The sequence below is a fragment of the Belonocnema kinseyi genome, chromosome 2 (assembly GCF_010883055.1).
Source record: "Belonocnema kinseyi isolate 2016_QV_RU_SX_M_011 chromosome 2, B_treatae_v1, whole genome shotgun sequence".
Taxonomy (NCBI): Eukaryota; Metazoa; Arthropoda; class Insecta; order Hymenoptera; family Cynipidae; genus Belonocnema; species Belonocnema kinseyi.
In genome coordinates this window covers 79792368-79804046 of record NC_046658.1, presented here as the reverse complement: position 1 = coordinate 79804046, position 11679 = coordinate 79792368, and the positions used below count along the sequence as shown (strand labels likewise).

Sequence of the window (11679 nt, the reverse complement as noted above, 5' to 3'; positions counted from 1 at the left end):
TTAATCAGTGTTGCCACGAGAACGGCACGGCTGAAAGAGTGGTAGAAAAAAAGTACCTTTTCGATGACAATAATAACTTTAGAAGCAAGCCGACTCCACTAAACAGACAGGGTACTTTTTCCTACCACTTGTCCTACTCTGTCATCCACATGCCAAGACTCAACAAAGCTAGAAATATTCAAAATGATATTTCTATTGTAACAATTAATTTGTCATAAATTTAATTATTGAACTGCACTCACATCACAGAACTGCGCATTTGGAGCTATTTAACGGCTTCTTATCTTCATTCTTCTGAAGATAAAGTAATTGTAATAAGTTCCCATAAAGCTCTTAAAGTTAGCACAAATAAATAATTTCCTAATACTTCGCAGCGGGTTTTGTAGTTGAATCCGGAAGGCAAGAATAACAAGGCAAGAATTGCTTGTAACATTTTAATCTGTCTTTAAAGTGCATACAAAAACTGAATTTTAGATTGATATTTTTCTTAAAAATTCTGCCCAAAAATGTGGAGTTTTTCGGGTTATATGGGTGATCAAGACGACCAGGTTGAGGCGTCTCGGAGATTGGTCTAGGCCATGCTAGATGCGGTAAATATATAGTATTGGAGGGAAAGGCTCGCTCATACTAAATCCTAGACTATTTCGTAGGTTAAATTTGAAACGGGAATGTTTTCTACGTGAGTTAAAGTGTGAGTGATCCGTAGGATGTGATAGCAGGTACACCCGTGGCGGACAGTGGCCGATTTGAACCGCTCTTTTTTTAAATACTTGCGAATACTTGTAGTTTAAAAAAACACGGCGCGAAATAGGTTTCGAATGGTCAGAACGCTACCTGAACTAAAAAACCGCCGGAAATTGTTTATAACGATTTTACACTAACATAATGAGCTCTGACAAAAAAACGCCATATACATTTTCGTCGCAATTTTTCCCGTAAAATCGATTGGCACTATTAGTTCTTTTTTTAAATTATTTGGAATCAGTATATATATATATACTGATTCCAAATTAATTATACTTTTAGGATTCCAATATACTATTTATCGCGTTGTATCGATTTCGAATTGATAGTTATTTTTTTAAGTTCTTCTCTTAAAAATTCCTGTAAGTGTTTTTTTTCTTTAAATTCTCTGATTTCCAGGTTTTCCCTGACCATCGGCCACCATGGAATCAGTGTCAAACAATTCATAATAATATTTTTACTCTAAATAATTATGCAAAGCACTTGCAAATTGTTACCAGAGGCACTTAATTTTTATTTTCAAATAAAAGGCGATATTTTATTTGCTCAATATTGAAAATGTGATTAAACAAAAAAAGCTTTTTTGTAGTCAAATTTAAAAAGAAAGAAGATAAGGATATATGTATTTTTGTACTCATATTCATCAAATGCAAATTTTAAATCTATATATGGTGTGTGAGTGGAAAAGTTTTATTGAATTATACTCGTTTAGAAGATAAATATTTATTTTCAAATATTAATTAACCAATATAAAGTCGCTAGTTTAACGTAAATGTATTCACAATTATCTACACTTTCCATATAACGATTCCTTCAAAACAGTATTTACACAATTGTATTCCGTATCTCACACCCTAAATTATATTTTTCATTTTGTGATACTAATAATATTAGAAAAAACAATAAATTTTGCACGCCATTGAAAAGAGAACTAGAGATATAATTTATTTTTATATACACGTAAAACCACAAAACTCATTAATTTATTGAAAACGCCTGCGCAGTGGGCTCACTTTTTTAAAAATAAACTATGTATAAAGCTTGAACTTGTATTTCTTTCATTGCTTTGATGTTTCCTATCGAAAGTCAGTCTTCGAGATTAAAATGATAAAAGTGGACTGAAAAATTGTGCTTCGGTAATTTATACATAAAAGAATTAAGATATATTAAATAAAAAACTAATATTTTGTACTGAACTAAATTCGCAACTATGACTTATGTTTTCTGTAGTTACCATTCTTTGTACAGATCGTGTTCAAGTCGAAGAAATCTTCTAAGATTCTATCAGAAAAAAAATAGAATATTCAGAAAGTGTATCTGGATAAGAGAATCTTCGTAACAAAAATTTTTACTGAAAGATTAAAATTTAATAACGAATTAACATGTGTAAATACCTTAATTTATTCCATCTAGTGGCATGGACTTTTTCTGTAAATCTATCTTAGTTTCCAAGTCTTGAATTTGTTCTTCTCTAGATTTTGCTTCAGCAGCACGTTGCGCTTGTTTATATTCACTTTGGTACTGGATGGATCTTGCCATTATAATTTCTCTATTGCGTAATACCCTTCTATTCATTACTATTATTTGACCAAAAATAACCATTGTTACAAAGCTGCAAATCATTAGTATAATGAAAACGTTTTTCACGCGCTTAATTCCTTTTATCCCATAATAATTATCACCAGCTTGAGAATGAACATATTCGTCCCATTGATCAGCTGTGCTGTGAATGAATTTTAATTAAATTTTAAAGAAATGTACGATGAGGCAGTTGCATATTTTTAAATATTTGTTTTCCTTGTGAAATTAAAAGATCTCTTAAAACTGAATGTAATTAGTTAAGGAATTTTTTAAAAAATAATTTCCAAGACTTTTTTTATACTTAAAACTATTAATTTTGAATTTTTCGCGCGCAAATGAGGCATTTCTGATTGGCTGACAGCTGGGATTAGTGCCCGTCAGCCAATCAGCTTTCCAACCAGTCTGGACAGGATTGGTTGGCACGCTGTTTTCCGGGTGTAGGGTGGCCACTGAAACGGGAAATAACCGGAATTTTTAAATCCGGGAAAACCGGCAAATATCAGTCAATTTATTTTTCAACCGGGAATTATAAAATTTTTAGATGAAAAATCTGTTCAATCACTTAAAATATCACAAATTTCATATCCCACGATATAATGCAATTTCAAAATAAGTTGGATTTCAACTTTTTTATTTTTAATGAAGTTCATTTCTTCAATTTTCTATTTTTTGTCTAAGATGTCAAGTGTACATTTTCAATTTTAAGAATTTTAAAATGCACTTTCGCTGACTTAAATAATTAAAAATTAGAAGCTTTTGATTTAAAAACTATGGGATAAAAAACCATTTAATTCGATGAGCTAAAAATACAAATTAATTAACGATTTTGAAAACTGAACTATAGTTCGATTGTTAAAAATTAAACAATTATTGATCTACATGATTATTGTGATTTTTCAACTTTTAATTAATTAAAAACGCAAAGGTTAATTATCAAACGCTTTTAGACAATTTCAAATTCTATTTAATTATTGCATTATTATTAGCATAATTTGATTGGAGGAAATTTTATTATTTAATTTTTATTGAATTCGCAGAGGAAAATTGGGTCTTTCAGAAAATTTTATCGAGTTTGAAAAAAAGAAATTTTGCTTTCAATATTTTATCAATTGGAAAAAGGATAGATTTTTATTTTTAACGTTTTTCTTGAATTTAAGGGGAAAATTTGTGTAGTTTTAATTTTTTTTCTAAATATTTTAAAAATATTTTAAATATTTATAGAATTCTTAGCGGCGAATTCAAGTTTATTTATTGTAAATTGAAAGAGGTAATTTTTTTTAGCATTTTAATTGAGCTAAAGGGGAACTTTTTATTTTTAACCTTTTTCTGAATTGGAAGAGGATTATTTTTTTATCTTTAATATTTTTATTGAAATGGAAGTTTTTAATTTATTTGAATTGGCAAAAATAAATTTCATACTTTCAACATTTTTATCGAGTTGGAGAGAAGGAACTTTTGGTTTTCAATATTTTATGAATTGGCAGAAGAAATTTTTATTTTTAACATTTTTATTTGAGGAAATTATTATTTTCAATTTTTTCATACTTGGAAGATATAAATATTTTTATTTTTCGAATTGAAAGGGGACATTTTTTCTATTTTGCATTTTTATTGAGTATAAGGGGAATTTTTTTTCAATATATTTTCTGAATTGAAGGGTAATTTTTGTACTAAAAAATTATTTATTTTGTTGGAAGAGAGGAAATTGCGGTTTTTAATTTTTTTTTTGAGCTGAAAGAGAAACATATTTTATTATTACATTTTCATTAAAGTAAGTTGAAAGGGAATACTAGTTTCAAGTCCATTTCATTTGTGTAAATTATTGAGCGTTTGAATTGAAAATTTCGTAACTTGAATTCTTTTTGCTTGTATTTAAAAAGTTTAAAATCCAAAAGAGTTTCTCTTTGAGCGCTTTAATTTGCGGTTCAATCCTAAAGATGCGACATATAAAAATTAAAAAGTTGTTTAAATATGGTTTTCAATACTTCTTACAATATTTTTTTCTTAGAAATTATACAAATTTTTTTAAAGACACTACACATTTTAGAGTTTTATGCAATATTAAAAAAAAAATGATCTAAAATGCATGCAACTGCCCCATTAAATATCTATTATTTATAAATGCCTAAATACACATACTATTTTGACGATCGTGTATAAAAATCGTAATCATTAGATCCTCGCCTGACGGTTTCATAAGTTGGGTGTGAAGAATATGAAGAAAATTGATCTAAATTATTTCCATATTTTATATTCGCATCATAAACGCGCCTTAGGTTTTCTTTACCCAAAACATTGTAAGCCTCGTTTATCTTCACATATTCGGAATGACTTTCTTTTCCCTTTATGTCTGGATGCAACTGAGGTACATATAATGCATTAGAATTTATCTTTAATTTTATTGATAAAATAGTCAAAAATGAACCATTGATTATTGCAACAAATTTTAGACGAGAACTTTAAGCGTACATATTAACAAAATAATTTAGGCATTCATTCTTTTAAATTTAGTTATTTGCACATTTGTATTTTTTCTTCCAATTTAGCAGGGTTGCTATAGAATCAGAATTTCGCAATTCGCAAAAAAAGGCAATTTTCAACAAAATAGTTCAATTATCAACCAAAGTGGCAGAAAAGACGAAATCCACATAAAATAAATGTTCACGAAAGTAGTTACATTTTTATATATTTATACATTTTTTTAACCAGATAGTTGAATTTTCAACCCAAAGGTTAATTTTAAACTAAAAAAGACAAATTTTCAACAAAAAAAAAACGAACTATCAACAAAATAGTTAAATTTTTAACCAAAGAAGTTAATTTTTAACCAAAAAATGAAGTTTCAGCTAATGAGAATCCTTTTCTACAAACAAGGATGCATTTTTAACAGAATAAATTAATTTTCAACTAAAAAATATGCGTTTTCAAACAAACACAGTATAGCTCAATTTTAAGTTAGAAAAATAGATTTTCAGTACAGAAAAACGAAACAGTTGAACTTTCAATACAAAAGATGAATTTTCTACAAAAAAGACAAATTTTCAACAAAATACATGAATTTTCAACTAAAAAAGTTAACATCTGAACGAAAAATGACATTTTTAACCGAAAATAAATAGTTAAATTTTTATTTAAAAACATTTATTTCAAACCAAACATGAATTTTTAACCAAAAAGATTAAATTTCTGTGAAAAAATAACAAATTTCCACAAAAAATTGAATAGTTAAATGGACCACGTGACGAGATTCCTACCTTACCGACACTTTTTTAATTTCCTGACTTATTTTCACACGAAGCGCCACATTGAATTGAAAATGTGGCAGAGTAAATAAGAAGCATAAGAAAGGTGAGTCTGATCCTAAATTTTAATAATTGTGAAAAAACAAATTACAAAAACTTTCTTCATCATTATAAAAATGTAGGACAAAAGTGTCGGTAAGGTTTGTAACGATATATGGTAACGTGACGCACTTATCACATGGCTTAAAATAAATAATTTTTTAACCAAAAAGATGAATTTTCTACGAAAAAAAGATAAATTTTTAAAAACAAAAAATGAATTTTCCACAAAATATTTAAATTTTTAACTAAAGAAATGAATTTTTAACAAAAAAAAATAAGTTTCAACTAATGAGATTTTTCTAAAAAAAAAAAAATGAATTTTCAACAAACAGATAAATTGTCAACCAAGGAGGTTAATTTTGAACAAAAGACATGAATTCTCAAGCAAATATTTGAATTTTTAAGGAATTTTCAACCAAATAGTTACATTGTTCAACCAAAAAAATTAATTTTCAACTTTAAAGATCAATTAGTCGCTCAGAGGAAGAATATCTCATCACAAAAGACGAAATTTCAACAAAACATGTAATAGTTACATTTTTATTTTCAAAAAATGGCAAAAAACAATTATTTTTAACGATATAGTTCGATTTTGAACAAACAAAAAAAGGGTACCACCAACCAAAAAAAAATAATTTTTAATCAAGTTATTTCACTTCCAAATCGCTAATTGAATTTAACCAAAAAAGACAAATTTTCTTCGAAATATTTGAATCCTCAATCAAACTAGATTAATTTTCAACCAAACAATTGTGATTTTTTATCAAAAAAGATGCAGTATCTCCCATAATAGATCGATTCTCAGCCCAAGAAGACGAATTTGCAGCAAAACTGCTAAATTTTCAAGATGATAATAAAATTAATTTCAACTTTAGTTTATGAAGGTTCAGGCAAAAAACCTTGTAATTTACATTGAATGTCAATTTACACAAACATCTTTCTATTCCTTTCAAGGTTCTTTAACATTCCATTCGTCGCGTTTTTTATTAAGTATTATTTAGCAAATTTCTTACTTAAAAAATAACTAACAAATGAACTTTTGTAAATTAATAATAAATTAAAGTTCCCACATAAAAAACTAAGAACTCAACTATTGTTATTATTATTTACGTTTGGGTTTCCTTTTTAAAACTCGTGGACATAATCAATGGGTCTTTATTTGTCAACTTTATAAATGTAATTTTGAACTTTACACACCTTTATAACATCCTTAAATAAAAGCAGATCTTTTACACTTTTGAACTTACTTCTTTCGAAAGTTTGATAAATGCCTGTCTTATTTCTTTTTGTGAAGAATTTTCTGGGATTCCTAAGGTCTCATAATGCGTGCCTTTTTTACTGAAATGAAAATATTTCTAATTACAAAAATCTATAAAAATAATGTTTTGTTAACACTGCAAACAACGAATCAAAACTTTATAGGTTATGTATCGAAAATGTTTACCATAAAAAATAGACTTTATTGTAAAATGGTGTGGTGTATTTTGTTAAAGATAGAAGATTATTTTATCAAAAAAGCAATCACATTAAATCAATCTCTTCTATTTAAAGAACAGCCTCTCTGTCTTTTTCGTGTGTAATTACATGACAGGTTAAGGCGTAATTGTTTTACTGATTCGCTAATTCTGAGATGACAGGACTTACCCTTGATTTCCATAGCACCGTGAAAGCATATAAATTTCTAGTTTACATGAACGAAAGATTTGATTCATTTTTTTTGCCCGTAAAAACCAAAATATTGTTAAAAAAAAATCGACATCATTTCAAACTGTTCGACTTCCTTCACTTGAAATCTGTCATAACTAAGACGCCATTTTTAAATACCAGCTATGCTTGATTTTATTGGTTGTTTCTTTTGGTGCGCGAAATTTAAATTTGTGAATATTTTTGAAGATAAAAAATATATTTGTATTTTTATTTAAAACATAGTTCTTAGATAAATACATAATTTAAAAATTAGTTTTAAATTTCTTTTTTATGATGCTAACACTTTTTATCAATCAAAAGGTAAATAAGTCGTGCAATATATAAAAAAGGAGTAGAAAAGTTTAAGCTGTTTGTAGAAGAAAAGGATTTGGAGATGATAAATTATATTCAACAAAAATTTACGGCATTGTGATTGAAACAAATAAGAAATATCAATTAATTGTTACACAACTTTCTATTGCAGACTTTACGAAATTTCCTCTATTCCTCAGTTTCTCCCCTTTTAAAACTATTCCACTTTTTTCTTCTTTAAAAAAACCTTTTTCTTGTATATTTTTTGCTTGAATGTCATATTTTTCTATCTAAAATTCAACTCTTGTTGAAAAAACCAGTAATTCTCTTCTGTGAAATTCGCCTTTTGTCTCGAAAATCACACTATCTGGTTAAAAGTTAAATTGTTTTTTTAAACTGCATCTATTCTGCTTGAAAATTGAAATTTTTTGTTGAAAATGCATTTCTTTTGCTTAAAACTTCAACTGATTGGTTAGATTTTTTTTAGGGTCAACAGTAGTTCAACTATTTGGTTGAAAATTCGTCAGTTTGGTTGGAAAAGAACTTTTATGTTGACAATAATTTATCTTTTACGATTTGGAAGTCTACGTGTTTTAGTTGAGAATTCATCCTTTTAGGTCTGAAATGTCCTCTTTTTCTCTAGAAAAGTCATCATTCTTGGTTAAAAAGGAATTTTTTTTTTGAAAATTAAAATTTTGTGGTTGAAAATTCACCTGACTTCTAAATTTTTTTCGAAATTTCGACCACTTGGTTAAAAATTCATCTTTGTAGGTTAAAAATTCAACTATTTGCTTAAAAATAATAACTATTTTGTTCAAAATTTCTCTCTACGGCTGGGAAGTTTAACTATCTGTTTGCAAATTGTTCATTTTTTGTTGAAAAATGAACTTTTTTTTAATTGATCTTTTCGGGTTTTAAGGTCTATAGTTTTCTAAAACATTTGATTTTTTTAGCTATAAAATTAATTTTTTTTTTAACTGGAAATTGAACTATATTGTTGAAATTTCGTCTTTTTTTGTTGAAATTTAACTGTTTTTTATTTAAAACTAAAGTATGTGTTGGTTGAAATATCAACTATTATATTTTTGTTGAGATTTGAACTTTTTTGTTGAAAATTCAACCACTTACTTGAACTAATTAATTAAAAATTAATTTTTTGTTTGATTTATCTTCTGGGTTGAAAAGTTGATTATTTTGGTTGAAGATTTGTTTTTTATGGTTGTTGAAATATACTATTTTATTGAAAAGAAAAATATTTTCTGGTTGAAGTGTCAACTATTATATTTTTAGTTGAGAATTCATCCTTTCTAAATTGAAAGTTCATTTTTTTGTTGTAGAAAATCATCTGCATTCCTTTCATCCTCCAATTCAGATTGTTTAGATATTCAACCAATTGTTTGAAAATTCATCATTAAAATATTCCCCTATTTCCTTGAAATATCACCCTACAGCCCCGGTTTTGATATCATTTTGGGCTGTAAAGTCTGCTATATTTATATATTATTATTATTAGTATTATTATTATTATTATCGTTTATATTTATATCTACTCGTAATTTTTCCTTTGATTAAAAAATGTCAATTTTTCTTCAGAAGAACATCTTATTACTAGTCAAATCATCTAATTGTAACAAAAAAATGAACAATTTCAACTAATAAATAATAAAAATCTTTTCGTTTTCACATTTTATTACATAATAATTTGAAAAAATAAAATTCGGATAGTTTCAACAATTTTAAATTTGAATCTATAAAAATTGAGACTTGGATAGAATTTCGAATCATGTCAACATAAGCTTCATTACGGATAAAATTAGCTAACAGCTAGTGTTTGATAGTAACGCGTCACTTTTAATGCGTTACCAGAAAAGTTACTTTTTTTGTAACGGTAACTATAATGCGTTATTTTTAAAAAAGTGTAACGGTAATGCGTTACAATTTTCTGTTAACGATAATGCAAACTTGCAAAGTAACGCACGTTACCGGTCGTTACTTCATAAAATGTTTGAATATGTTCAGCATTAGATTAAATGTTTCAATGTGAAGAAAACCAATCAGATGATGTATTCGTCCGGTATGATACGGGATTAACAAGCAGTGCATCTGTTTAGCGACTGTTCAGTAGGGTGGTCCAAATTTTTTATTTTTTATTTTTATTAATATCAGCCGGAAATTTATTCACATGCACACAAAAAGAAATTCATACAAAAATTATATTTAGAGGTGCCGCAAGCCCCATATTTTTAAAACGTATTTCCCATGAGAAAAAAAACGTTTTGGTCAATTTTATTCAGAATCCTTAATATTATTTGAATCGAGTTGAAACTCGACATTTCTCTTCCCAGTTGATTTTGATTGTTAACATTTTTTTTTATTTCTTAATAGTTGAACATTGATTTTCCCTCTTTCCGATGCTAAAAATTTAAAATTCAATCTTCTTTAATTTTTTACAGACGAAAATACAATTTTTGATTTTCTAAAATTTTGAAAGAGCTGCAAATCGACTTTTATTTTATTTTCTTCTAGGTGAATGTTTAACTGTTAAAATTGCAAGAAAAAGTGATTTTCAGCGGCTGAAAATTCAATCTTGAATTATCAGTTATTTCCAAAAGTTGAATTCCCGATGTTTTTCAATTTTCAATTATCTTTTATTTTCTTCAATGTTTAAAAGTGGCATTTACAGCTGTTGAGAATACAACGATTGAGAACAGGAAATTTGAACCATATTTTAAATATCTATTTTATGTCCGAAAAATATATTCGCAAAAAAAGAGATTATTTGAAACATAGTTGTGTCTTATATTTATTTACAATTTCTTTAATGATGAAGACGGTGGAGAAAAGTTAAAAATTTAAGAAAAAACCAGAACTTTCTAGCACTGATCTAAGATAAGATTGCTATGGATAAAAATTAAATTGTTTAAACAATTTTTTGTTGACTTTAATTATCACCTCACCATATGAAAAAAGGATAGAAAGGTAAAAATTATCGAAACAATCGCTACTACCAGGCATGAATATAGATGAAGATAGTCAGGAACAACAATAATATTTTCAAACAATTATTTTTGCTGAATTTTAATAATTATTAAGCCAATACTAATGAAACCGCAACATTCTACCACTAAACAAACATAATATTATTAACAACAATAAGAAATTGTTTGAACAATCACTTTTGTAAACATTGATGAAATTATCATCTCCCTCTTATTGAAAATTGAACAACAAATGGAAATTTTTTGAAATAACGGGAACTTTCTAACTCTAGTCTATCAGAAAATTGCTAAAAACAGTGACTAATTGTTTAAACAATTTATGTAAACATCTGATTATCAGTATGAAATTTTATATTATGTACCAGAAACAATTTTCATTAAAATGACCGCAAAAAAATATATTTAGCGTCGAAATCTCGCAAAACCCATTTTTTCATTTATGTTTTTTTTTGGGATCCTATAAAGCAGATTTATGGGGGAGATATCAAAAAGTGATATATTATTTATATTCTTTGGCTAATTTTGAAGAGAAGTATTGAATTCCAACTTGATTCAGCTAATATTGAGGATTCTGGTTAAATTTTAAAAAAGGTCATTTCTGACTACTGTATTCATTAAAATTCAACAACAAAAATTTCCATTGCATTTTTGGACCACCCCACTATTCTGCACAGTTGGATTGATAATTTTAGATAAGACATCGCACGAGCGAGGATTCTTTAAAAAAATTGGTACTATTGAAAAAATAGGCAGTTTTATGGAAAGCTTTAAGTGGACTGCAGCATAGATTTATAACCGTCATAATAGTTTAGACAAAAGAGAACTTATAAATAAATTGAGTATTTTTTAATTACTTTACCTTACTGTGAATATAGTATTGATACATACTAAAATTTTTAATGAATTGTACCAATTTCTTAAGATTCTTTTTGGACATTTAAATAATGTATTCAATATTTAATTTAAAAGAAAGTAACGGCAAGGTAACGCGTTACTTTTTTGAGTACCGGTAA

At 27.1% G+C, this 11679-nt stretch overlaps 1 protein-coding gene across 2 annotated transcripts; it reads right to left on the bottom strand.

The window, feature by feature from the left end:
- Positions 1-1455: 1455 nt before the first annotated feature.
- LOC117167754 (dnaJ-like protein 60) lies at positions 1456-7461 on the bottom strand. Of its 2 annotated transcripts, none has more exons than XM_033352915.1 (5): positions 7314-7461; positions 6917-7007; positions 4465-4685; positions 2139-2467; positions 1456-2025 (listed from the first exon to the last, which is right to left on the bottom strand). In XM_033352915.1, the coding sequence occupies exons 1-4, from the start codon at positions 7379-7381 to the stop codon at positions 2140-2142; spliced, it is 708 nt and encodes a 235-aa protein (XP_033208806.1). In that variant the 5' UTR covers positions 7382-7461; the 3' UTR covers positions 1456-2025; position 2139. The 2 variants fall into 2 exon arrangements, with proteins under 2 accessions (XP_033208806.1, XP_033208807.1); XM_033352916.1 differs by having other exon boundaries at positions 2139-2356.
- Between the last annotated feature and the right edge of the window lie 4218 nt (positions 7462-11679).

What these genes read in the sequence shown, in the direction of transcription:
- LOC117167754 (XM_033352915.1), bottom strand. Translation starts at nt 7,381, where the DNA reads ATGAATCAAATCTTTCGTTCATGTAAACTAGAAATTTATATGCTTTCA. An exon ending in CGGTGCTATGGAAATCAAGG is followed by an intron (nt 7,008 to 7,313) that starts GTAAGTCCTGTC and finishes TTTTCATTTCAG; the next exon opens with TAAAAAAGGCACGCATTATG. An exon ending in TTATCAAACTTTCGAAAGAA is followed by an intron (nt 4,686 to 6,916) that starts GTAAGTTCAAAA and finishes TATGTACCTCAG; the next exon opens with TTGCATCCAGACATAAAGGG.